The sequence below is a fragment of the Myotis daubentonii genome, chromosome 4 (genome assembly GCF_963259705.1).
Source record: "Myotis daubentonii chromosome 4, mMyoDau2.1, whole genome shotgun sequence".
NCBI classification, from domain to species: Eukaryota; Metazoa; Chordata; class Mammalia; order Chiroptera; family Vespertilionidae; genus Myotis; species Myotis daubentonii.
In genome coordinates, this window is record NC_081843.1 from 12550057 (window position 1) to 12577380 (window position 27324).

The following is a 27324-nucleotide window of genomic DNA, read 5'->3' on the forward strand; positions in this document are numbered from 1 at the left end:
TGTGCTGCAGCTGATATGCCACTTCAGGTCTGTTATGCCACTTTGGATCAAATTTACCATGGGACGCATCCCCTGAGGAGGTCAACCACAGACATTCTCAAGGAAACAGGAGAAATTTTATGGCTTACCATACATTCCAAACACTGCCTGGCAGCTGCGATTCAGTCACCTTGTGGGTGGTGGTGCTAAATATTACTCTTACCTGATGTCTAGGGCAGTAGCTTCCATGGTTTGGAAGGAATGTTTCCTGTAGGATCCTTATAACAGGGTGACAGGGGGGTGGTTCTGAAGAGAGATGCTTGCCCATGGTGGGGACGCAGCCCATGCTCATGGTGAAAGTGTGCTTCAGAGGTGTCCTTCTATTGATGACTTTGTAACTGTCCTCGTCTGTCTTGGATCTTGACTTGGAAACTTTCCTCATGGATTCTGAATGACATAAACACCTTGAATCTTTTAAGTCAAGGTCGTGTAGATATTAACTTTATTGTAACCGCTATAGCTGTTAACACTCGTTTCTGATTTCAGTATTCATTTCTGTAATAATTTCTGAAAAACCTTAAACGGATGGAACTTGGAATAAATAATTGTTTTAATTAAGCTAAAAAACAAACAAACAAAAAACAGCTAAAGAGCAGAAAGAAAGGCTTCCCTGAGCAGGCGGGTGAGAGGGGCAGGAGCTGTGTCTGGTTCCATGTCTTACATCACTGTGACTTTTTGAACTATGTACCTGCATGTGATAACTTTTTAGTTTGTTTGCTTGTTTTTTTCTCTCCTTTATTTACTCTCTCAGGGGTCTAGGTTGGACCAGGAGTTGAGGGGTGTCCCCTTAAGGAATGAAGTCTCCACTTCTCTATTGTGTACAGAGTGGTGATCTGGATAGGCTAGAGCAGTGGTCTGCAAACTGCGGCTCTGCAAACCGCGGCTCGTGAGCCACACGCGGCTCTTTGGCCCCTTGAGTGTGGCTCTTCCACAAAATACCGACTTCTGTGCATGGGCCACGAAGTTTCAATCGCACTGTACGTGCACGCTTGCACGTGATATTTTCTGTTTCTTTGTTACTAATGTTGTGGCCTCACCCCATAACAAAGAAACAGAATTTCCGGAGGATGAGGCCCAGAAATCAGGAGTTTAAAAAGATTCCCAGGTGATTCTAATGTGCAGCCAAGGTTGAGAACCACTGGGCTAGAGCCCATGCTGCCCTCACACGGCCTGTAGTGGAGTTCTGTAAGCTGCATCATCCTTTATCCCATTGGTTAGCATTCCAGAGAAAAGCCACAGAGGGGATATTTTTATAGGCTTTTGGAGGGGGCCACAGGCCAAGAGTGTCCCTTCCTAAGAGCTGCTCCCCTTCTCTCCTCTGGCACCCCAGCTCTCCCCAATACCAGACCTGAAATGTAGGAACAAGGAGGAGTGGTTTCTGCTTCCTGAAGTGCCACTGTTTCCTCCGATTAATGTGGTTACATGAATGTTAAATGTATGTGTTCTTCGGTAACTTCTGTAAATTGTTTCATTTCTTTAGTATGTTTACATGGAGCTTGAATGTGTCCAGTTGACTATTTTTCTGAGGATTCTCATGTACATTTTAAGGTTTTATTGTACTTAAAATAACACAGAGATAGCTCTCTGAATATACTAAAAACCACTGAATTGTACTCTTTAAATCAAGCATGTCAAACTCACAGCCTTCGGGTCGCAAGTTTGACATGCTTGCTTTAAATGGATGAATTACGTGGTAAATGAATTATATCTCCATAACGATGTTAACAGAACTAACATGGAGAGTCAGAACTGCCCTGGAGCCTGGTCTCTCTGCAGCCCACCCACTCCTCCACCGACATCTTCAGAGTGGGTGTTGGACTTGTTGGAGAGCAGCAATCTGCCAGAATCCCAGTGGTGACAGATGTAGGGAGAAAGCAGCTTCTGGTGTTAGAGGCAACCCACGTCCCTGTCTGAGGAACATCAAGAAGAGTTAGCCGAGCACTGCTATACCTGGATGCTGAACAGGCTCCTTCCAGTGATGGAAGGTACAGCTGGTAACATTGCAGTATGTATTTCTGAAAGACAAAAATGTATTCCTGAATGGTATACATGCCTCTTGGGGGGCATATGTGATGACCTTTTCCTTATAAGACCAACATGATACTTTTATTCTAGAATTTTATAAGCCCTACCTCCTAAACAAGGGTGGTTAATCAGTTTATCACAGGTGATGTAGGAAGTTGTTCTTATACTTCAAGCAGAAAAACTGAGTTCCAAATGAGCACATTCAGTGTTGGAAAACTCTTAATGTTATTGTTTTATTTTCAAATGTAAGTTTAAAAGCAAACATACCTTGCTTTTTAAATTGCCCAAAAGGTAAACATTAGATATACTTATATGACTTCATTTTCCCCAGCAGACCCAGTAATTCCAGAGGGCTTAAGGTGTTTAGGGAGAAAACGAGCCTTGATTTTGTGTCCACACAGCTGGCCAGTTTTTTAAAAGTTAAAGTTTTGCCCTAGATAGTTTGGTTCCGTGGTAGAGCATAGGCCTGTGGATTGAAGGATCGCAGGTTTGATTCTGGTCAAGGGTACATACCTTGGTTCTAGGTTCAATTCCTGGCCCGATTGGGCATGTGCAGTAGGCAACCAATCGATGTATCTCTCTCACAGTGATGTTTCTCTCTCTCTGTCTCTCCCCGTACCTCTTGTTAAGTGGCCCCAGCCTGGCACTAGTGCCAGCTGGCCTTGGTTTGCATCTTGGCCTCTCCAGGGCACCTCCAAGCCCAGCACAAGTAGCAGCCATCTACAGATCACTCTGTAGCTCCTGCCAGGAATCCTCAGGCAGAGGACAGAAGGTGGCTGACCTTTACACTGCCTGGGAGGCTCCAGAGCTAGTACACCTGGTGGAGAGCTTCCGACCATGCCAGATTACAATCCTACCACCTCCTCGAGCGACACACTCAAGGGGTGGACTTGGCAGGCACCAAAGTTCATTGAAGCAAGCCCTGCCCCGGAGATTCAGCTCCTGCACAGAGCTCCTCTGCTATTGTCTTAGCTGGTCCTCACAGCCCGTCAACCTGGGGGTCAGTCCCTCTCAGTAACATCAGCAGCAATCAAGGCTCAACTACATCAGGACAATTCACACAGCCAACGCGGGTGCACTTGGAGCACCCATCTCGGGTGTAGGGTGCCGCTGGGCCCTACAGGTCACCTACTATAACACAAGGCCACTCTGCCAAGTCTGGGAGACATAGCAGTCATGCCTAGTACATAGAAACAAATGTAGGGAAGCAGCCAAAATGTGGAGACAAAGAAACAGGTCACAAATGGGACACATGCTTTCATTTCTCTTGGGTGAATACCTAGGAGTGAAATGATTGGGTCTTATGGTAGATATATGGTTAACCCTTTAAGGAATTTCTAAATAGTTTTCCAGAGTGGTTCTGTAATTTTACATTCACAGCATCAGTGTATGAGAATTCCTGTTCCTCCACATGCTTCCAAACACTTGGTGTACACAGCATGGCCCGTCTTTTTAATTTTAGCTACCCAAGTAGATGTTTATGTACTTTATTGTCATTTTAATTTGCATTTCCCTAATGGCTAATATTGACTTGAAATTTTAAAAATCTAATGAAACTTGTTTTGTGGTCCAGAACGTATATGTCTTGGTAAAAGTTCCACGAGCACTTCCTTGAGAGGAATATGTATTCTACTTTCTTTGGCTGGAGTGTTCTATATGTTAGGAAGGTTGAAGTGCTTAAAAGTATCACCATGGCTTTTGATAAGATGAGCTTTTTTTGAAAATGTTATAATTCAAGTCACAACAAGGTGCAGAAATGGGGGTAGTTTTCCCTGTAAAGTGCTGTGCTTTCAGTGTGGTTTTTGTGAGCCGTGCTTCTGTAGTTGGAATTAACAGGTTAGAGAGCTTGTTCTGCTATCTTCTCTTGCAGATTATGTCTCCACATCTGAAGCAGAAACAATACAATTTGTTAGTAAATTTCTCATATTAAAATAATCCTGTGGGAGCCAGCTCCTTCCCCTGGTAGCTGGTGGCAGAGTGGGTTCATCTCCTGTGGCCTTTGTGCAACTTGCTGAGTCCGTCTGAGGGAGGAGTGCTGGCTTACTTTGACTGCCCTGGTGTACATCTCTTGGCTTGTTTTTGTGGTTCTGCTGATTTTCCAAGAAAGGTCAGGTTATGATATTCCAATCTTATTGTGTGTTTTTCTGAAAGCCTGTGAATGGAGAACTTTGGACTTGGATCATTAGAACCACCCCCAAATCATTGTTGATTTATTCTCCAAAGAAAATATAGTTAAAGTGGACTTTAAAAAATGTATACTTTGATTCATCTTTGCTCATTCTAACATGGTAACATATAAAAGGGCCTACTTTCAGTTACTTATTTGTTTATAAAGCATTGGGTTAATGTTTCAGGATGAATGACTTGGTACTTTGTGTTCAATTAGTAGCTTCACTGTTGAAATTCTTAGGAATCTTAAGGACAGATTGGCCACTGTGGATTCCAGGTTAAATACCCAGCAAGATTCTCACTAGACATCATGTGCTTTAGGAATGAAGGCTTTTGTGAGATAAGGAGGGAGTCATTCAGCTATTTCAGGAAATCAGCTGATGAGGAAACTTCTGAGCCCAGTGTCTCAAACACCCAGGGCCCTGAGATGGAGGGATGGGGGCTGCCATCTCTTCCTGTTGCGGAGGGAGAAAAGGGAGATTCGGTTTCTGGCTCAAGGACCCTGGATTGTATACTTACCTGGCAGGGGACAGACCATGATCACAAAGGTGGTTTTCCCAGGGCGAGGCTTATCCATTGCCCTCCGATGTACTGACCCCCGATGGGAAAAAAAGAGAATCCTGGATTGTTAGTCAGTCAGTTTGAGCTGGTCTAGTCTGACTTTATGTCGCACGGCATCAACAAATGATGTTGAAAGGGCTGTATGTTGCAGCATCTGACAGCCTAGCCTGCCCGAGGAGGCCCTGAGCGATATTTGTGGGTGGTGTGGATTATGGATTGGTCTCAGCTAGGGCGCATGCCCATCGTAGCCTTAGCTTTGACTCTCTACCTTTGAAATACCCTGCCTACACTCTAGTCCTAAGTATTCACATGCTGAAACCCTCCTTACCTTTCTTGTTTCCTGTATTGTCCTTCCCTCCTTTTGTGGTCAAAGGTCACCTCTCCCTGGCTAATCAACTCATCCTTTCCCCCCCTCTCCCTCCCCACTCTCTTTTTCCTTTCTTGCTCTTTTTCTCTCTTGTTTTCTTTCTTTCTCTTTAAAGCTTTCATTATGGAGCCCTGGTCAGTGTTGCTCAGTGGTTACAGTGTTGTCCCATGCACTGAAGGGTCATGGGTTCGATTCCTGGTCAAGGGCACATACATGGGTTGCAGGTTCTATCCCTGGCCCAGGTTCAGGGTGTGTGCAGGAGGCAGCCAATTGATGTGTCTTTCACATTGATGTTTCTCTTTCTCTCTAACCCCCTCCCTCCTTCCCTTCCACCCTCTCTAAAATCAATGGAAAAAAATATCCTCAGGTGAGGATTAATAAAACAAAAAAAGTTTTCATTATGGAAAAGTTCAATTCTATACAAAAGTAGAGAGAATAGTGTAATGCTTCCCCAGGACATGCCCAGCCTCAGTAGCTGTCAGTTATGGCCATTTGGTTATGTATATGTACAGTAGCCGTATGTACCTGAGCCCCAGGTTTTTTTTAGAGAGAGACACAGAGAGAAGCATGGATGCGAGAGAGAAACATTAGTTGTTTGCCTCCCGCACACGCCCCAACTGGGGCTAGGGATCAAGCCTGCAACTGAGGTATGTGCCCTTGACTGGAATGGAACCCAAGACCCTTCAGTCCGCAGGCTGACACTCTAACCACTGAGCAAACAGGCTAGGACAGCCCCTGGTTGGTTGGTTTGTATTTATTTATTTACTAGAGGCCAGGTGCACAAATTCGTTCACCAGTGGGGTCCCTTGACATGGCCTGCGGGATCGGGCCGAAACCAGCTCTCCAACATCCCCCGAGGGGTCCCGGGTTGCAAGAGCACAGGCCAGGCTGAGGGACCCCACCAGTGCATGATCAAGGCGAGCAGGGATGCGGGAGGTTGGCCAGCCGGGGAGGGACCATGAAAGGGCTCCAGGGCTTGTCTGGCCTATCTCGCTCAGTCCTGATCAGACCGCAGCAGCAAGCTAACCTACCAGTTGGAGCGTCTGCCCCCTGGTGGTCAGTGCATGTCACAGCGACTGGTTGATTGCCCATTGGTGGTCAGTGCTAGTCATAGCGAGCAGTTGAGCGCCTTAGCATATCATTAGCATATTATGCTTTGATTGGTTGAATGGATGACTGGACAGCATATTAGGCTTTTATTATATAGGATTGTTAATCCTCTCATGAGGATTTCTACTGATTTTTAGAGAGAGTGGAAGGGAGGGAGAGAGACAGAGAGTGTGCCTTCTGCACACACCCCGTCTAGCACCAGGGATGAAGCCTGCAACCAAGGTACGTGCCCTTGACCAGAATCGAACCTGGGATCCTTTAGTCTGTGGGCTGATGCTCTATCCACTGAGCCAAACTGGCCAGGACAGCCCCCAGGTTTTTAAAGTATCCCTAAATATTTTAGTAAATATATAAAAAACACTGTTCATAAATTAACAACAGTTCCTTAACATCAAATATTCAGTCAATATTCATTATCCAGGATCAGCATTCAAAATATATTTTTATTGATTTTAGAGAGCAAGAGAGAGTAAGAGAAAGGTAGAAACATCAGTGATGAGAGAGAATAATCTATTGACTGCCTCCCGCACTCTCCTTGCTGGGGACTGAGCCCGAAACCCAGGCATGTGCCCTGACTGGGAATTGAACTGTGACCTCCTGGTTCATAGTTTGACGCTCAACCACTGCTCCATGCCAGCCAGGCTCCTAAGTTTCTTAAAGGTTTACTTTCTCCATCTTTTTTTTTTCTCCTTGAAAATAACAGGTTACTTATCTGTCTCTTTTTTAATATATTTTTATTGATTTCAGAAAGGAAGGGAGAGGGAGAGATAGAAACATCAATGACTAGAGCGATTCATGCCCCCTACTGGGGATTGAGCCCGCAACCCAGGAACGTGCCCTGACTGGAATCGAACCATGAACTCCTGATTCATAGGTTGACATTCAACCACTGAGCTACACTGGCCGGGCCAGTTATCTGTCTCTCTCTCTCTGTTTTTAAATGTAGATGTATTTTTTTAAAATATATCTTTATTGATTTCAAAGAGGAAGGGAGAGGGATAGAGTTAGAAACATTGATGATGAGAGAGAAACATCGATCAGCTGCCTCCTGCACACCCCCTCCTGGGGATGTGCCCACAACTGAGGTACATGCCCTTGACCGGAATCGAACCTGGGACCCTTCAGTCCGCAGGCTGATGCTCTATCCACTGAGCCAAACAGGTTAGGGCTAGATGTATTTTTTTAAAAAATATATTTTATTGATTTCTTACAGAGGAAGGGAGAGGGATAGAGTCAGAAACATCGATCAGCGGCCTCCTGCACACTCCCTACTGGGTATGTGCCCGCAACCAAGGTACATGCCCTTGACCAGAATCAAACCTGGGACCCTTGAGTCCGCAGGCCGATGCTCTATCCACTGAGCCAGACCGGTTAGCGCATTATCTGTCTCTTTTAAGGTCCTCATGGATTGGGTTTTGCTGATTACATCCCTGTGATATTATTGAAACACATTGCTTTGATCATTGTATTTCCTGTAAATTGGTAGTTGGATTCAGGTGGCGTCACATACTTCCATCAGGAGGCATTTGGTGTCTTATTGTCTGTCTTTTTGTGCCCTTGGGAAGCACTGAGGGTCATTGATTATGTCCATTTCTTCATCAAGCACTGCAGGATGGTGACATTTGAATCCCATCATTCCTTTTTTGGATTATTGGCTGGAATGATTATTTATTTTTAAAGAATAGCCCTAGCTGGTTTGGCTCAGCGGATAGAGCATCGGCCTGGGGACTCAAAGGTCCCAGGTTCAATTCTGCTCAAGGGCATGTACCTGGGTTGCGGGCACATCCCCAGTAGGGGGCGTGCAAGAGGCAGCTGAATCGATGTTTCTCTCTCGTTGATGTTTCTAACTCGCTATCCTCTCCCTCTCCCTTCCTCTCTGTTAAAAAAAAAAAATCTATAAATTAAAGAATAATTTATTGCTTTTTAAGGAGAAAGGAAGGGAGAAGAGAGAAACATTGTGATGTGAGAGCACAACATTGATAGACTGTTTCCTGCACGCTCCCCTACTGGAGATCGAGCCCACAACCCAGGCATGTGCCCTGGCTGGGAATGGAACCAACAGCCTTTTGGTGAAAGGGAGGATGCCAACCAACCTAGCCACTCAGGCCAGGGCTGGAATGATTCTTGAAGAGACACTTCCCCTCATGACTACTATTGCTTACCCTGAGTTAACAGTTTGTATAGGGAAGGCAGGCTAACTGCTTGGTTCTTTCCTTTTCTTAGTTTTCACAGTGATAAATTGATTCACTAGTGTCCTCCACTAATGACTAGTTGTTGTTGTTTTTTAACCATAATTATGCTTTAATTGACTAAAATGTGATATATTTCAGTCTGCTGTATTTTTCATTCTCATCAATGCTCATATTGTTTCATTTTTTACTGTAAAATCCTGTTTAGGCCCTGACCGGTTTGGCTCAGTGGATAGAGTGTCGGCCTGCGGACTGAAGGGTCCCAGGTTCGATTCCGGTCAAGGGCATGTACCTTGGTTGCGGGCACATCCCCAGTGGGGAGGTGTGCAGGAGGCAGCCGATCGATGTTTCTCTCTCATTGATGTTTCTAACTCTCTATCCCTCTCCCTTCCTCTCTGTAAAAAATCAATAAAATACATTTTAAAAATAAAATCCTGTTTAGGTTGGCTCCCGAGTTCTTTGATGTGACCTAGTAAAGGCTTTGCTTTCAGGTGTGACAAGATATTCCAGGCTTAACTTGCACATCTCCTGGCATTTCTCCAAGTGTCCTGATTCCTTTCAATGGAAATTGAATTTAAATATCACAACCTAGCTACAGGTGCTCACTGTTAATTGAACACAATTAGAAGGGTTTTATTGTTTCATTTTTAAAACATCATGTGTGATAGATACCTCATGGTGATGTGGAGGATCCCAGTCCTCAACAACACTTGGAATAATGGAATTAGAATATTCCTGTGTTGCTGTGGAAAAGTTTAATGATAATCTAATTTTCTTTTATAAAATCATTTGATTTTCACATAGCTATTCAAAGGTGTTTTTTTTCCTTCAAAGTCCAAAAAATTTATCAGATTAAGTGTTAGAGTAGGTCTTTTGGGATTGGGAGTTGATTTTCTTAGGTACCCCATGTAGTCTTTCAATATGTAGTTAATTTTTTTAGGGACATTTTCTTAAATATAATTTTTTTTAAATATATTTTTTAATTTCAGCGAGGGAGACGGAGAGATAGAAACATCAATGATGAGAGAGAATCACTGATCAGCTGCTTCCTGCCCTCCCCACACTGGGGATCAAGCCCACAACCTGGGCATATGCCTTGACCAGGAATCGAACCATGTCCTCCTGGATCATAGGTCGAGGCTTAACCACTGAGCCAAGGCGGCCAGACTATTCATTTGTTTTTAAGAGCTTGTTTAAGTATAATCTAGGTGCCATAAAATTTACCCACTGTAAATGTGCAAATCAATGAATTTTAGTAAATTTATAAAGTTATGCAGTCATCATCACAGCCTAGTTTTACAACATTCCCACATGCCAAAAAGAGTTCTCATGCTGTTAGCAATCATCCCACTTCCACCCCACAATTTCCAGGCAACCACTAATATGCTTTATATCTCTATATATTTATCTTTTCTGAAAATTTCCTTTAAATGAAAGAATATAATTTGTGATCTTTTGTGTCTGGCTTTTTACTTAGCAAAATGTTTTTGAGGTTCATTCATGATGTAGTATGTATCAGGATTTTATTCCTTTTAATGGCTGAATAATAGTCTGTTGGATAGATCACATCTTGTTTATCCATTCCTCAGTTGATGGACATTGAATTGCTTTTGCTATTTTGCTATTGTGAATAATGCTGCTTGCTATGAATATTTGCATATACATCTTTTTCCCCCTATTTTTTTCTCTTGGGTAGATACCTATGAGTAGAATTGCTATGTTGTATACTAAGCTTATGTTTATCTTTTCAAGAAACTGCCAAATGATCTTCAAAATTTGCCAGACCATTTTACATTCTTCCTAGCATATGAGGTTCCAATTTTTCGACAACTTCACCAATCCTTGTTATTGTCAATACTTCTGATTACAGCTGTTCTAGTGAGTGATAGCCTGTGGTTTTCATTTGCATTTCCCTGAGGACTCATGATCTCGAGCATCTTTTCATGTGCTTATAAGCCATCTGTATATCTTTGATGAAATAACTGTTTAAAGTTTTTTTGAGAGAGAGAAAGGAAGAGGGAAGGGGAGAAAGAGAAACATCATTGTGAGAGAGAAACATTGATCGATTGCCTCCCATATGCAACCCAACCAGGGATTGAACCCACAATCTAGGCATATGCCCTGACTGGGAATCGAACCATGATATTCTGGTGCATGGGATGAGGCCAGGGCAACTGTTTAAATGTTTTACCTATTTTTTTAAAAATTGTGTCTTTTTGTCTTTTTGTTGTACTGTGAGATTTCTTTATACATTTTAGATACAAGTCCTTTATCAGATATATGATTTATAAATATGTTCTCCCAGTCTGTGTCTTATCTTTTAGTTTTACTAATGATGTCTTTTGAGGTGCAAAACTTTAAAATTTTGATGAAATCCATTTTATACTTGGAAATACAAATGTCTTTTTTCAAAGAGTTTCATTTTCTATAACACCCATGTGTGAATTATTGACTTACTATTTATGATGTTTAGATCTACTTGCCTACGTTGTCTTTCCTAAGAACTCTGCACAGCTGTTGGAAAGGATGGGTGGGTCTTTGCTATGTGTAGTAATCTAGACAATGGCTAAAATAATACTAAAATGTTAACACTGGATTATCTTTTCACTCAAGAAGCATGGCTCTTGACTTTTGAAAGCAGGATCTTATTCCTGACTCATTGTCCCAGGTGTCGTTGGCACCTTCTTAGGATACCGCCTGTTTCCTGTCTGGAGTTGTCGGTGGCCTTTGGATCAGAGGAACCAGTGGCTCTTATTTTCAACATGGCACCTTATAAGTAGGCTGCTTCTCTAAATATGGTGAAAAGGTCAAGTGCATGATATGCCCCTTCCAATTTTGTAAAGGCTTGGGTAACATATTTTTACTTGGCAATTGCAGGTGAAGGACTTAACAAAATACTTGGATCCCAGTGGGCTCGGCGTGATCAGTTTTGAAGACTTCTACCAAGGGATCACGGCGATCAGAAATGGAGGTCAGTCACCCTCCCTCCCCCCACCCCTGTGCTTCCATCGCCTCGCCCCTTCCTCAACTCTACCTCTGGCCTTTCCTCTTGCTCAGCCACCCCTTATTAATGACCATTACGCCTCAGACTCCTTTTGCTGAGCTTAATGTCTTCCCTTTGAAGTCCCTAAAATGCCCCAGGTTTAAGGATGCTCTCTCTCCTTTTTTGTTATTTGCTCTTCACATACCCTATCTTCCAGAATTGACTGACTCAACTACTTATCCATAATGTTAGAAAACTACTGCCACTTTCCCCAAAGGGTTTTAATGGAAACTGACACACACAAAATATTAAAAGACTTACACAGTGAACACTCATATGTATATCTCTTATCTGTATTCTGCAGGCAACATTTTACCATATCTGCTTTATCTATTCACCTTCCTATCTATTTTCTCTTTTTTCTAATGGGACGCACTACAAATCAGTATACTTCCATACACTTCAGCCTAAACTTTTCAGCATGCTATCAGTCATTACCCAGAGTTCAATAGTTGTTTGCAGTCTTTTTAGAGTAAAATTTACCTACAGTGAAACCTTAAGTGTGCCATTCTGTGAATTTTGACAAGTTCTTGTGTCTGGTGATGCAAATCACTGCCAAGAGTTACTAACATCACCACAGGCAGTTCCCTCATGGCCTTCTAGTAATCTCCTCATTCTTATTGGTACCTTCTTTGCTGATTTTTGTCACCGTGGATTAGTTTTGCCTTTCATGGACTTCATGTAAATATGATCATCCATATCTGCTCTTTCATCTGGCTGCTCCCCATGCGTGATGTTTTTGAGATTCATTGTGTTGTATCAGGAGTCTGTTTTTCTGTTATGGAGTAGTGCTCCATCATGTGCTTATACCTCATGGGTGGATACTTGTTTGGGGCTAGATGGTTCCAGTTGGGGGTTATATATATAAAGCTTCTAGTGAAATTGGTGGGCAGGTCTATGTAGATACATGTTTTCATGTGTTGGGGGCCTGTACCGGACAGTGGGGTGGCTAGTCATGTGCATGTGAATTCAGTTTCGTGTAAAATTGCCAGATGTTCTCCCAAGTAGTTGTACCATTTTCCTCTCTTACCAGTTGTCCAAGCACTTTCCTCTTCAAATGAAACTCTGAAGCTCTGAGTAGACCTTTCCTTCTCATTCCCCATCTTGGGCCAGGTGGTGTCAGGAGTGCAGTGTTGGGAAGTCTCCAGTCACAGGCTGTCTCCCTCCTTCTTGCCCCTTGTCAGAGGAAGAGGGGCATAAAGAGACTCGGCAGAGCCGAAACCGGTTTGGCTCAGTGGATAGAGCGTCGGCCTGCGGACTGAAAGGTCCCAGGTTCAATTCCGGTCAAGGGCATGTACCTGGGTTGCGGGCACATCCCCAGTGGGAGATGTGCAGGAGGCAGCTAATCGATGTTTCTCTCTCATCGATGTTTCTAACTCTCTATCTCTCTCCCTTCCTCTCTGTAAAAAATCAATAAAATATATTAAAAAAAAAAAAAAGAGAGACTCGGCAGAGCCCATGGTCATCATGGTAGTCCAGTCAAGGGGGGTACCTTTGAACCCGAGGTCTTATTAGCAGTTGTTGATAGAGTCTCACCTGTCTTCTCTGTTACATCCCCAAAATTATTGCCCGACAGTGTCACATAGGGCCTGGGTTTCCTAAAACACCAAGTCCCAGATGGTTTTGAGTAGCATTCTGTATTTGGAGCGCTGTGTGTTGTTACTTCTTTCACCAGTTAGTCCACGCAGATCTGAACACCAGCACAGCCCAGAGACCCGTGGTGAACAAGCAGCCAGGACCTGGTGCGTACAGAGCACGAAACGAGGGAGGGAACAACAGGGGAGGTGCTGCTGCTGTCAGTGTGGCAGGTGGGGGTGGGGGCTGACTTGCACAACCTTGGCACAGGGATGGTGGCATCAGTGTGTTCCCTGAGGCACAAATCAAAGGGCCCGGAGGAGCTCTGGGCCTTGGACATGCCCCTTGTAGTCTCTGCCCTTCCAGCCGAGGGTTGAGACTGGGCTTCCCCGGACTCAGGTGGTTGAGGAGCCCAGATTCCTCTCAAGTGGCAAGGCTGGGAGCAGCAGTGGCAGCTGGCCCATGGGTATGGGCAGTGGTCAGTGAGCGATGGAGCCTGGGCCATCTGTGTGGTCAAACTCTGAGGCTCTCTCTAGTCAGAATTCAGGCTGGTGGCTGCTCTCTGTTCTTTCAGGCCATGGTTAGTGTGAAATGGAGTAGGCTCCCCTGCAGGAGTTCCTGGGGGGGAGGGGTCATATGCTCCCGGAAAACTTGATCCAGGCAGGCACAACCAGTCCACTGTAATAAAATTCTCGGGCCGTTGACCTGCCCACTGAGAGCCAGGAGCTGTCTCTGCAGGGGCTGATTATCTGTCGGACAGAACGGGTTGCTGGCTGCTGACCCTCTTAGTTATCTCGTGGGTTGCATGTGTCTTGAAGTTCAGTGACTTAAGGCATGTGTAGATATTTATCAGTCTAGTGAGAGAAAATGGTCACCTGAGAATGGCTTGTCTCCTTGAGTCCTGATCTTTCCTTAATGGTTAACCATCACCCTGATCCGCTGAGATAGGACCTCTGCCTGCGCACCCCACCCCTCCGCTCTCTTCCTTGCCTTTGCCTGGGATACTCCCACTGAAGCTGAGGCACTCTCTGTCCTTCCCAGGGGCTGGCAGAGAGAAGCACGAGGTAGGATTTCTGTGTCTCTGCCTGAGCGGAGCTGGCCAGGGCTCTTCTGTCACATCCAGAGGTCTCCAGTCTGCGCTCCCATTTTAACCTCTCCTGGCTGACATGTCCTGTTCCACCTGCTCTGTCCCCATTCCCCAGGCAGCTGGCTAACTGCAGCTGCACCTGCTTCTGTATTGGGGAGCAGCCTCCTGCTGTTCCAAGCCCCACAAAATCAGTTCACCTAGGGAAAGGCCTGCCTCTGTCTAGCCCACACACCATTGAACCCCGCTGGGATTGAGTCTCTGTTTTTGCAAGTCTCTCTTCTTGTTGGTAATATTTCCACTTTGATTTAATTAAAAATAAGACCCCCCAGTCAGTCTTCAGGAAATGGTGCCGTGTTTTTCCAATGGCAAGAACATTCTGGAATAGAAGCATCCCCAGAAGGCGAGGCTTGGGGCTTGGTCTCAACACGAAACTGTATTGGGAGGTGCATTGTAGGTACTGTCCCCCCAACCCTGAGTTTAGCTTGTGTAGAACAGACCTCTGCTTCTAAAGTGAGGTAGTGGACTCTGGAATATGAGGGACAGTCTGCTGCTGGGGTGTGTGGTTGAGGAGGCAGAAAGGTCGGAGGCTTTGGATAGGGTTGGCCTGCCAGCAGATGGGACAGGGTCCTTGAGTGGGTGGGCTGAAGGGAGGTTTTAGTGATGAGAGCTTGAATCAGGCTGGATGGAGGGGCAGTAGCCAAGGGAGGGCACAGCTTAGACCTGGAAGGACTGTGGGTGTGGACACTGTTGAGCTGGATTGTTCCAGACTCTGGGAAGTAGAGTCCCCTGCCCCGAGAGCCGGCATTCTGTGGAGGACAGCGCATACACGAGGCCGTAGAGCTATGAGAGCTAACGGGAGCTCAGGAGGAGGGTGATGCCAGAGGTGGTCCATGGAATTCTCCCTGAGAAAGTCTGGGAAGGGGTGGCAGGGTCCAGGTCGGGGACATGGAGGGGGTGTGCCCTGCACATTTGGGAGCTGAAGGGAGGTCACTGTGGCTGGTTTGGGTAACCAGCATCAGAAGGTGGGGGCATGACTGGGCTGTGGGCACTGTGGGAGGACTTGACCTTCTTGTCAAGAGGCCTCACAATTCAATTCCATCCCAGGCTCCCTTTGGAAGGGCTGTTGAGAGGCCCCTTGGCTCAACACCAGCAGAGCAGGTCTATGTCTTGGAGTGGGCCTGAGTGGCAGGGCCTCCAGGTGACTGCAGCTGGCGTGGGCGTGGGGAACACCCCACCCTGTGCATCGGATATACTGCCGGTCTTGCTCAGAGCTGTGGGCTTGGCTTTACTTTTTTTGTAATTTGCAAATTGTTTTTGTAATTTGACTTCTTCATCATTTAACTTTTGTTAGGAAGGGAGAGTGAAAATAAAATTAGGATCAAAGCAAGTCAAAGATGATTGTGAAATGTTATTTCATAGCATTTGGAAGAGTGGAAAGCATGATTATGCCAACTGAATTTCAGCACCAGGGCACTTTGAGTCTTCCCTCCAGTGTGCCATCGTGGCTGCTCACAGCCTGTCTTGTCTGACAGACTTTTATTCTGTATCCAGGAGCAGCATAGCAAGTGACACGATATATTGACCCAGTTTGCATGGAAAGCGCAAGGAGATTGTTACTGTCATAACCACAGGCCTTATTTCAGGAATAGAATGAGATAGAGAGGGAATTATTACAAATAGGCCATTGCTCTGGCTCATCCCCCCCTCCCCCCCAAATTGACTCTGAAAGAATAAGATAAATGCACATTAAAAATTTCTACTTAATTGAAAATTGCTTTAGTTTTTGCAGAAGAAAACTGAAAGAAGAGTCCTATTTAGTTCCCATCAAGAATAGAAAAACATCAGCTATGTTCACATCTTTCTCTTCACCACGTCGGGTAAGACTCCTAAATCATATGCCCACCACTGGAATCTGAGCACATGTCTACATGTCTGAAATGATTCACTAATTTTTAAGAGTTTGAAATTCTGTGTTTCAATTTTTGGAAGTGCAAGCAAGACTGTTAACATTTAAGAGGGGGAAAATAGGCCCCAAACAGTCTGGCCTTTTATAAAATACTGAGGCCCAATGCACAAAAATTCATGCAAGAGTAGGCCTTCCTTCCCCTGGCTGCTGGCACCGGCTTCCCTCCAGCACCTGGGACCCAAGCTTCCTTCCAGTCATTGGCAGGCACCCGGGACCCGGGCTCTTCTCTCTGGCCCTGGCTTCGTCTGAAATGACGCTCAGAAGGATGTCCGGTCTAATTAGCATATTACCCTTTTATTATTATAGATGTGTGACCACTGGGATAATGGTCCGCCTTTACTTCCTATCACAGAAACCAAAAACTTCTGTCCACAGCAATCCTCTCCCCCTTCACAAAGAGCATATATACCCCTGGCTGGTTTGGCTCAGTGGATAGAGCATCAGCCTGCGGATTGAAGGGTCCTGGGTTTGACTCCGGTCAAGGGCACATGCCCAGGTTGCGGGCTTGATCCCCAGTAGGGGATGTGCTGGAGGCAGCCAATCAGTGATTCTCTCTCATCATTGATGTTTCTATCTCTCCCTCTCCCTTCCTCTCTCAAATCAATAAAAATATATATTAAAAAAAGGGGGCACATGTAGTTTGCTGTAGTTCACATGCACCAAAGACCCAACCCTCCAGTGCAGGGGACTCCAAGGCTGTCAGCCTGCGTGCTCTGAGGCTCTCACTCCGCCATAGCCTGAGCCCTCAGATATTTAGTCACACTCCCAGGGAAAAAATACAAAACAGCAGCCACATAAGGGATTTTGGTTTAGGGCCTTAATTACTACTGCAAAGCAGTATGAAATTGGCAAAGACATCTCATAATTACTAAATGCATAAATGCTTGAATTTTCATAATTATTGAGGAAAAGCATCATTGTTTAAATTGAGAGAGCTCTTTAGAAACTGGACGGAGTAGCCACGTGTCCAGCTATTGCTCTGTGGTGAGGGTCCTTCAACATTCATTCTCCCTTCCCACTTATACTGGCTGTCAGTGACTTCACACCACTGGCCCTTCAGAAGCTGGCTGGGGATGTGGAGGGCAGCGTTTTCCCCACATGGTCCAGTTGCCAAAGAAGAATGTTCTCTAGCCAAGGAAGCTGGTGATGACCGTTTCAAAGTACTCTCCCCAGGAGCGTCCAGGGAGGTTTGCTCTTCCATTTGACCTTCAAAGACTCCACTCCACTTTTTAAATAAGTGACTGATGTTATGTTAGATTATGTGAGATATATTGAATAAGTAACTGATACATTTTAAATAGGTACTGTTGTGATCTGTTTTCTGCTCACACTTTGACATCCAATGTGTGGGTTTTCTCTGCAGACCCCACCCAGGTGGCCTACAATTTAATTCGTTCTGACGTCAGCTGCCCAGAGTTAGCGCAGACCCCACAGGTGCCCAGGTTACCCACACTTCTGATTGACACAACTCCTTCCTCAGGTTTGAGAACGTGCTGTAATGGCTCATAGAACCCAGGGAAACACTTCAGTTCTGTAACCAGTTTATTATAAAGGTTACAATGAACAGCCAGATGAAGAGGTATATAGGGTGGGTTTGGAGGGTCCACAATGTAGGGGCTTCTGTCCCTGTGGAGTTTGGGATGCGCTATTTCCCCCATATGATGTGTTCACTAACCCAGCTCTCTGAACCCCCTCATTTTGAGAAGTCGGGTTGGAACTGAAAGTTGTAGCCCTCTAATCATAAGTTCGGTTCCCTAACCAACCCCCATCCTCCAAGAGTCACCTCATTAGTTTAAACCCAGGTAAGGCAGAAAGGGGCTTCTTAATGAATAACAATGGATATTCTTTCCATCCCATCACAAGGAATTTCCCAGAGTTTTAGGAGCTCTATGTCAGGACTGAGGATAAAAACCAAATAAATATTTATTACGATATGACAGTATACTGTAGTGAGGCAACATCAGGAAACATAATTCCATAACTTGCATGCTCTTTGGAAAGTGTTAGGCCTGAACATGGTCAGGAGACAGTGGAAGCCAGTACCTTTTCTTTGTGGGAATTGGTTGTGTTTGAAAAGTGATGTTTCTATTGCTGATGTCAGAATTATAGCCTGTCCATCATGAAAGATTGCTTTTCTTTTTAACTTTTTCTTATCTACACTAATAAAAGAGAAAAATGGTAATTGGCGTACGATGATACCCTTTTCATTGGCTAATCAGGGCTATATGCAAATTAACTGCCAACTAAGATTGGCAGTTAACTGCCAACAAGATGGCGGTTAATTTGCATATGTAGGCACAATGCAGGGAGGCGAAAGGGAAAGCAGAAAGAAGCCCCCTGCCACTGACAGTGATCGGAAACCCAGCGGGGAGCTAAGAGCTGGGGGGCAGGGCGCCTTTGCGGCCCTGGCCAGTGATAGCAGGAAGTAGGGGTGGAGCCAGCGATGGGAGCTGGGCACGGTCGAAGCTGGCAGTCCCGGGAGCTAGGGGTCCCTTGCCTGGGCCTAAAGCGGAGCCCACGATCGCGGGGCGCTGCAGCTGCGGGTCCCCGCTGCCCGGGCTGGACGGACCCCTCAGCCAGAGGCGTTAGGCCTGGGCAGGGGCGGAGCCTGCAACCGCGGGGAGCTGGGGGTCCCCTGCCCAGGCCTGACACCTCTGCCGGAGGCCTCAGGCCTGGTCAAGGGGCCGATCCAGTGATTGGTGATCGGAGGGTGATGAGGGTCAACTCCTCTGGCCGAGGCATCAGGCCTGGGCCGGGGGCTGAGCCGGGGATTGGGGGGATATGATGGTCCCCTTGCCCAGGCCTGAAGCCTGGGTCAGAGGCGTCAGGCTTGGGCGGGGGGTGGAGCAAGCGATCAGAGGGAGATGGGGGTCCCCTGCCCAGGCATGATTCCTGGGCCAGAGGCCTCAGGCCTGGGCGGGGGCCAGAGCCAGTGATCAGGGGGATATGGGGGTCCCCTGTCCAAGCCTGACACCTCTGGCGGAGGCGTCAGGCCTGGGAAAGGGGCCGATCAGGCGATCAGAGGGTGATGGGGGTCTACGCCTCTGGCTGAGGCATCAGGCCTGGGCAAGGGGCAGAGCCAGCAATCGGAAGGGTCTGGGGGTCCCCTGCCCAGGCCTGACGCCTCTGTCAGAGGCGTCCGGCCTGGGCAAGGGGCCGATCCTGCGATTGGAGGGTGATGGGGGTCAACGCCTGAGGGCTCCCAGTATGTGAGAGGAGGCAGGCTGGGCTGAGGGACACTCTCCCCCCACACACACCCAGTGCATGAATTTCGTGCACCGGGCCCCTAGTCAACACTAATAAAAGAGAAAAATGGTAATTGGCGTACGACGATACCCTTTTCATTGGCTAATCAGGGCTATATGCAAATTAACTGCCAACTAAGATTGGCAGTTAACTGCCAACAAGATGGCGGTTAATTTGCATATGTAGGCACAATGCAGGGAGGCGAAAGGGAAAGCAGGAAGAAGCCCCCTGCCACTGACAGTGATCGGAAACCCAGGGGGGAGCTAAGAGCTGGGGGGCAGGGCAAAGGCGGCCCTGGGGCCGCCTTTGCCCTGCCCCCCAGCCATGATCGGAGAATCAGGTGCCTTTTCCGCCCTGGCCAGTGATAGCAGGAAGTAGGGGTGGAGCCAGCGATGGGAGCTGGGCACGGTCGAAGCTGGCAGTCCCGGGAGCTAGGGGTCCCTTGCCTGGGCCTAAAGCGGAGCCCACGATCATGGGGCCGCTGCAGCTGCGGGTCCCCGCTGCCCGAGCCGGACGCCTCAGCCAGAGGCGTTAGGCCTGGGCAGGGGCGGAGCCTGCAACCACGGGGAGCTGGGGGTCCCCTGACCAGGCCTGACACCTCTGCCGGAGGCCTCAGGCCTGGTCAAGGGGCCGATCCGGTGATTGGTGATCGGAGGGTGATGAGGGTCAACTCCTCTGGCCGAGGCATCAGGCCTGGGTGGGGGGCGGAGCCGGGGATTGGGGGGATATGATGGTCCCCTTGCCCAGGCCTGAAGCCTGGGCCAGAGGCGTCAGGCTTGGGCGGGGGGTGGAGCAAGCGATCAGAGGGAGATGGGGGTCCCCTGCCCAGGCATGATTCCTGGGCCAGAGGCCTCAGGCCTGGGCGGGGGCCAGAACCAGTGATCGGGGGGAGATGGGGGTCCCCTGTCCAAGCCTGACACCTCTGGCGGAGGCGTCAGGCCTGGGAAAGGGGCCGATCAGGCGATCAGAGGGTGATGGGGGTCTACGCCTCTGGCTGAGGCATCAGGCCTGGGCAAGGGGCAGAGCCAGCAATCGGAAGGGTCTGGGGGTCCCCTGCCCAGGCCTGATGCCTGGGCCAGAGGCATCAGGCCTGGGCTGGGGGCAGAACCAGTGATGGGGGGAAATGAGGGTCCCCTGCCCAGGCCTGATACCTCTGTCAGAGGCGTCAGGCCTGGGCAAGGGGCTGATCCTGCAATTTGAGGGTGATGGGGGTCAATGCCTGAGGGCTCCCAGTATGTGAGAGGGGGCAGGCTAGGCTGAGGGACACTCCCCCCCACACACACACCCAGTGCACGAATTTCGTGCACCGGGCCCCTAGTCTATATATATAAAAGCCTAAATGACCAGCCCGCCGGCTGGTAGCTATGACACACACTGACCACCAGGGGGCAGACGCTCAACACAAGGGGCAGACACTCAACAAAGTTGCCGAGCAACAGCAACTTTGCAGAGTGCCCTCTCACACTCCGGGACCCCTCAGGGGATGTTGGACTGCTGGTTTCAGCCCGATACCCCCAGGCCAAACCAAGGGACCCCACCTGCTGGAGGGACCCCGCTCACTTCGCAGATGCCTCCCCAGGTGCGGTCGGCCAGGGGAGGACTGTGGGAGGTTGGCTCCAGGGTATGTCCGGCCCATCTTGCCCAGTCCCATCCCACCGGCTACCTTGTAATTAATTTCCTTTCAATGTCCATGAATCCGTGCATTGGGCCCCTAGTTATAAAATAAAACATATATTGTAGAAGATAACGTTAAGCAAAAAAAGAAGAAAATAAAAACTGACCGTGAGTCCAGCACTGAGGACAAGGTGTTATTTTGGTAATATTTCATTATACTCACTCCTCCCCAAACATGTACAGTTTAAAAAAAATTAAATCTGGCATCTAATACTTTTTTTCTTGTATCTAATACTTTTTAAAGCCGTGAGCGGTGTCACAGAGCTAGTATCATGCTCTTTCTCTTTTACAATGTTGTCCAGCTCTTTTAAGAAGTATTTACCATTTGGCCTCCACAACCCTGCCTAAGAACTCCAGCACGAAGTGTTGTTTCAGTCTGGGACCTGCTTTCCTGTCCTAACCTTTCTTCCCCCAGGTTTCTCAGCCAGTCCAGGCTCCATTGCCATTCACATCGTTTCCCCCTTGCCCTCTCTGGGTGGTCTGGGTTTCCTGCTAAGTCTGGGTCTTCTCTCCCGCAGATTCTGATGGCCAGCTGTGCAGCATTGTACCTGCCCAGGACGAGGAGCCACAGGCCTGCCCTGATGAGTTCGAGGACTTTGTTACCTTTGAGGCAAGTGGTTTTCACAAGAGAGCTGAGTGGGAACTTGATGTTACGCCTACTTCTCTGTGCACTCTTAAGTCCTGCTTCACTTAGTGGTTCCCTGGCTGTTTATATAGGAAATGGCCGGAAGGGCAGGGAAGGACTCACTCTGCAGCCCTGTGTACACTGTGGGGGGCACTGTGGTTGGTGGGCTTTGGGGGACTCCTGGCTCCAGCACACAGTCGATAGGTGTCTACTCTGAGTGTTACATAACTGAGAACCTTAACAAGAGGCGCCCTTGGGTTCGTTAGTAGAGTGACAGGCTGAGCAGTTAGGACTCTCATGAGATTGTCACCTTCTGTCAGGCTGCCAAGCAAGGCCAGAGCAGGGGACTCATTTTGAGGTTTTTATTTTATCACATTTCAAACCATTTTCTGGGTCTACTAGAGACCTTTGATTAATGCCTTGCTTTACTCTGCCCCCTACCCCCAGAAGAAGCCAGCGTTGCTATGGTTACATGGTGTTGCTGGTAATTGAGGGTGATTTTTCCAAGATTTGGGGAAGGTCTGTGAGACAGACCACTATCACTGTGTCCCACTAGTTGGAGAGGTGGGCTGGGGCAATGCTGGCAGAGTCCAGGTGGCTGAGTCTGGAATTTTTTTTAATACACTGGAAACTCCCGAGTCCTTGAAGAGCTATTGGGGAAGGCCGTGGTGGCCACTGCTAGCCCCTCCGCCTCTGTTGCCCAGTGAGGGGAGCAGGGTTAGGCTGTGACCCCCTGGGCCTGAAGCCCTGCACATCAGTCCTCTGACCCTCGGCTCCTTTGTGAAATGAGGGGGTTGTTCAGAATAGATTCTGAAATTCCCTCTGACTATTAACTCACCTCAGAATTCCACTGCTTTCCTTCTCTGTCTCATGCCCCTCCTGTGAGGAGCTGCCCAGGTATTGGTGACCCCTCAGATAAATGCAGGCTCACTTCCTGACTATCGTTTCTGCCAGCACAGACCCCCCCTCTCCCCCAGGCCACCTGGGCCTGTTCATCCTTCACAGCTTTGTCCCAGAGTACCAGCTGAGCCTGAGCCCCCCCCCCCCGCAAGGGCAGGAGCCACCCGCTTTTTGTCCCCTGTGTGCATTCTGCGTGTGAGTGGGCAGTGCCAGGCCCAGTCCTGGCATGTGGAGGCCAGTACCCAGATGGGACGTGTACTGATGGCAAGGCACAGTGTGGCCAGGCGGGGGACCCGGGTGTGCATGACTCCGATGTGCCAGCTTTCAGATGAACTGCCAGCTCCTGTGACTGAAGAGGCTGCTTACAAGGCCTGAGTAGGAAGGCTCTGTGAGGGCTGGCACACCTTGGATTTTTCAGGAATGCAGCTGGACCAGGGGAGAGCCTCCTTTTTTGTTTGGAGCATCTGGAGAATTGCCTTCCCAGCAGTACGGCAGGATCCTGTTACTTATGTCGTCAGCACTGAGTCCAAGAGCATACGCTTTATCATCGGTGTTTGTGTTTTATTCCTCTCTCATATTTCTGCTAGGACATTACATCAATTTTTAAAAATATTTTATGTGTAGTGAATTGAATGGTGGTCCCTCAAAGATACATCCACCCAGAACCTGTGCCTCTGCCTCTCCTACCAGTCTCTATGCCGTCTCCACTTTCGGTCCTCGGGTATCAGGGCTCTCTCTTGCGAGTTTTCCGTTGATTATTCAGGAAGTTTTTCTGTATTTTAGTTGAATACCAGTTTGTTCCTGGGAGCATGTCCGTGCAGCATCCACTTACTCTGCTGCCATTTTTCCACCCAGAACCTGTGAATGTGACCCTATTTCTCCAAAGGGAAGGGTCTTTTCAGATGTAATTGAGTTAAGGACCTCAGGATCAGATAGATCACGCTGAATAGAGTGTCCTTAGAAGAGAAAGGGAGATGACACAGGGGGGAGAAGGCAATATGAAGATGGAGGCAGAGGCCGGAGTGAGGCAGCCACAGGCCCAAGGACCGCCAGGAGCCTACAGAAGCTGCAAGGGCAGGAAGGGAGAACTCAACCCTGCTGACACTTTGATTTCAGACTTCTGGTCTCCAGAACTGTCAGAACACATTCCTATTGTTTTAAGCACCCAGTCTATGGTAATTTGACACAGCAGCCCTAGGAAACTAATATAGTGTTTGAGTACTCAGGATAGTAAAAGGCATCAACACATTTTGTACTTAAAGTTCTTGTTTGGTCCAAAAGAGTGAGTCACTGCAGTGGGGCTGCCTCCCCCGAAACCTGGGTAGAGCAGGTAGGGGTGCTGTTTGACCATGACCCCATTTTGTCCTCTGAGTGGGTGAATCGCCCTCTCAGCCCACATGACTGTGGCCCTCCCGCCTCTGTGGTTGCCTCCGTCCTGGGGGTGAGCCATTTCCCACCTCTTGCATTTGGATGGCATGGTGGGAACCTGTCATTTCAAAGAGTATGCCAAAGGAATGCGTCTCAGGTTTTTAAATCCCAATTTTTTTAGAATGGAGGAAATTTTTTAAAAGTTTTTTTGTTACATAAAATTAATACACTTTATGTTTTAGCAGTTTTAAGTTTACTGAAAATGGAGCTGATAGGCAAAGAGTTCCTATCACTCCCCCTCGCCCCTGTACACACACCAACACAGTTTTCTCCCTCATGACCATCTTGCCTTAGTGGGTACATTTGTTAAAACTGATGAACCAATATTGATGCATTATTATTAACTAAAGTTCATAGTTTACATGAGGGTGTACAGTCTGTGGTTTTTGACAAATGTACAATGCCCTATATCCACCGTTACAGTATCATACAGAGTAGTGTCACTGCCCTAACAGTCCTCTGTGATCCCATGAGTCACTCCTCCACCCACCCACTAGCACCCAGCACACTGATCTTTTATTTGTCCCCATGGTTTCGCCTTTCCAGGATGTCACATAATCACATAGTTGGAATCCTACAGTGTATGGTCTTTACTGACTGGCTTCTTTTGCTTAATAATATGCATTTAAGATTCCTCCATGTCTTTTTATACTTTTTAAGGTTTTTAGATGTCATTTTTAGGGGAGTGAAACTAGTACTGTGAAACTTACAGAAAGATTGCTCTCTTTTAAAAAAATGTACATTGTATAGTCTTTAAAAGTCCAATAAAAATAGGAGTGGAGAATATGTGCATTACGCCCAAATACCACATTTGGAGATCCTCTGCTGGAGATCTTCAGAGACAGGCCTGTTATTGATTTTTCTGGCTGGGCACACGACAGTGTTGGTCAGGGAACCCTGTGCAGAGAACCATTGATGCTCTGCTGCTTCTGGTCCTTTTCCTGCCAGGGATGTTCAGTGGGCTCTGTAGTTCCCAGCATTTCCCTGAGCATCCCTTTGGCTTGTCGCTTGTCACATAATTCCTAGGAGAAAGTCACTGTTGTGGCATGTCTGAGAAGGGACGAAGTGAGGAAGTGACTTAGGGTTACCACTGACGTTCAGGGAATGAGAGCTTTCCTCCTCATCTGAGAGTCTGAGTGAGGTAGAGGATGGAGTGCTGGAGGCCTACATGGGGCGATCTCGTGTGCCAGGATTTCTGGAAGGGGATGGGAAAGTCACGGAACAGGCACAAACAGAACTGATAAGAATTGTCCCTGCTGTATCTCCTCTGTTCCTCCCTCTCCCACTATCAGCAGCTAAAGAAAAGAGCTGCCTTAATAAAATATAACAGGGAAATGTGTCTTTTGTACAAACTGTATCTGAAAGGTTAGAGAGTCAAAAACAAAAGCCATTCTGTTTTGAGATATGACTGTTTGTTAAGAACCCAGCAAAGGCACTTCCTGAACTTTGCCCCTACCTCCACACCCCCACACCCACCACTGGCACAGCAGGTTTAACAGAGCATGTCTGGGAGCAGGTTAAACTTTTTCCCTGGCGGTGATGTACCTTCAGGTGAACACACAGGTTTGGCAGAAACCCCAGCACAGCTTGTCTGTTGAGAGTCTGGACGGAAGGCCCTCTCGCTTCTGATACGATGGGGAAGCTGTCTCCAAGAGCGTGCCCTGGCTGGAGCTGGTGCGGGCTCGCATCTGAGGGTAAGAGGAGGCTGTGTTGTGGTGGGCCACAGGCTCACACCATGCCCAGCAGTTAGTGCTCCTCTGAGGGACCACAACCTGGGCAGTGGGCACCCTAGGCAGGGTTGGCCACACATGAGTTCCTTACTAGTGGCTCTGTATGCAGCCTTCCTTATTGCCTGTTGGCAGATTGTTTGTTAACTGGTGAAAGTACCATTAACATGTAAAGTTTCCTAAGATGCACAAGAGTTCATCTTAACATGTGTAATTTGTAAACATTTTTATAGTTGGTGGCATAGACTTGTGGGCTTCTGGGCAAAGCTAGGTCCTGTCTAGTGGCAAATAATGAATGGATGGGGCATGTCTGTGAGCTGCTCTTATGTTTTGTCTAGTAGACTGTGGGTGAGCATGCGCCATGATCTAAGATGACTTTCGCCTCTCGTGAAAAGGAGGTGTTTACCCAGCTGCCCTGGAAAACTACCTGCTGGCCGACATTTATTCGAGGCAGCTTTGACCAATAGAAACTGACCCTCAGGGGCTGCACAGGTGGGGCAGCACCTGGGAAACGAGTTGTCCCTCTCTTGGCTGCTTGACCCTCCCTGGGTTTTGTTCTAGGTGCTCATGGAGCCGACCAGTCTCTTGTCCCCTTTGGGCTGCTGTCATGGCCTTGGTCTGTGTAGGGAGCTCCAGATAAGAGGCTGTTTACCAGTACCCTCGCCATGATTTCTGCATGTTTATAGCTGTGCTGTGGGGACAGGACCTTCACCATCCTATTTATTTATCATTCTGGGCAAATTAAGGTGTAAGTGCAAACACAAAGCCTTTTGTGAAGTGGTGAACAATTTTCATCAGCGTACGACTCATCTGGTGCAGGGGGACTCATCTGGTGCAGGGGGACTCATCTGGTGCAGGGGGACTCATCCGGTGCAGGAGGACTCATCCGGTGCAGGGGGACTCATCTGGTGCAGGGGGACTCATCCGGTGCAGGGGGACTCATCTGGTGCAGGGGGACTCATCTGGTGCAGGGGGACTCATCCGGTGCAGGGGGACTCATCCGGTGCAGGGGAACGGGTTTGCTTTAGAAAGGAGGGTGAAGGTGGGAGAGTGTTTGCCCTCTATCTGTTTAAAAGGTGGGGAGATACCCAGAATGGAGTGTGTAAGTGCCTGGCTTGAAACAGTCGAGTTTTATAGCTTCTGCCTCATTGTTTCTGTGTTAGTGGAGAACTATTTCCATTCTGGCCAAGCTCCAAGGGGGTTTCACCTGCAGCCCCGGTCTCAGCTGCACAGATGATGGCAGTTCCTTTCAGGTGAAATAAACAGTCCCAAGTGCCCGGACCTTCTTTCCTGGAGAGAAATGTTGGGTGCTGAGTTGATTTGCTCTTATAGATGCTGAGCTGCCATCGAGCGTCCATGCAGCCCAGAGAAGAGCATCATGCATCTGTTAGAAGGGCTGGTTGGTTGGCCTTTTTTTTTTCAATCCTTACCTGAGGATATATTTTCCATTGATTTTTAGAAAGAGTGGAAGGGAGAGCAAGATGGAGGGGAACAGGGAGGGAGAGAGAGATCGATTGGTTGCCTCCCATATGCTCCCCATTCGGGGCTGGGGATTGACCCTGCAACCCAGTTATATGTCCATGACCTGGAATC

The 27324-nt window shown here is 47.7% G+C and overlaps 1 protein-coding gene across 4 annotated transcripts in view; it reads left to right on the forward strand.

Annotated features, from left to right (window-relative positions):
- Window positions 1-27324, forward strand: part of RAB11FIP3 (RAB11 family interacting protein 3) — a 105668-nt gene that overhangs the window by 50100 nt on the left and 28244 nt on the right. For all 4 annotated transcript variants that reach the window (XM_059692527.1, XM_059692528.1, XM_059692529.1 and 1 more), the window contains exons 2-3: window positions 11338-11431; window positions 21570-21661. In XM_059692527.1, the coding sequence (XP_059548510.1) occupies window positions 11338-11431; window positions 21570-21661 (186 nt within the window). The remainder of the gene's footprint in view (window positions 1-11337; window positions 11432-21569; window positions 21662-27324) is intronic.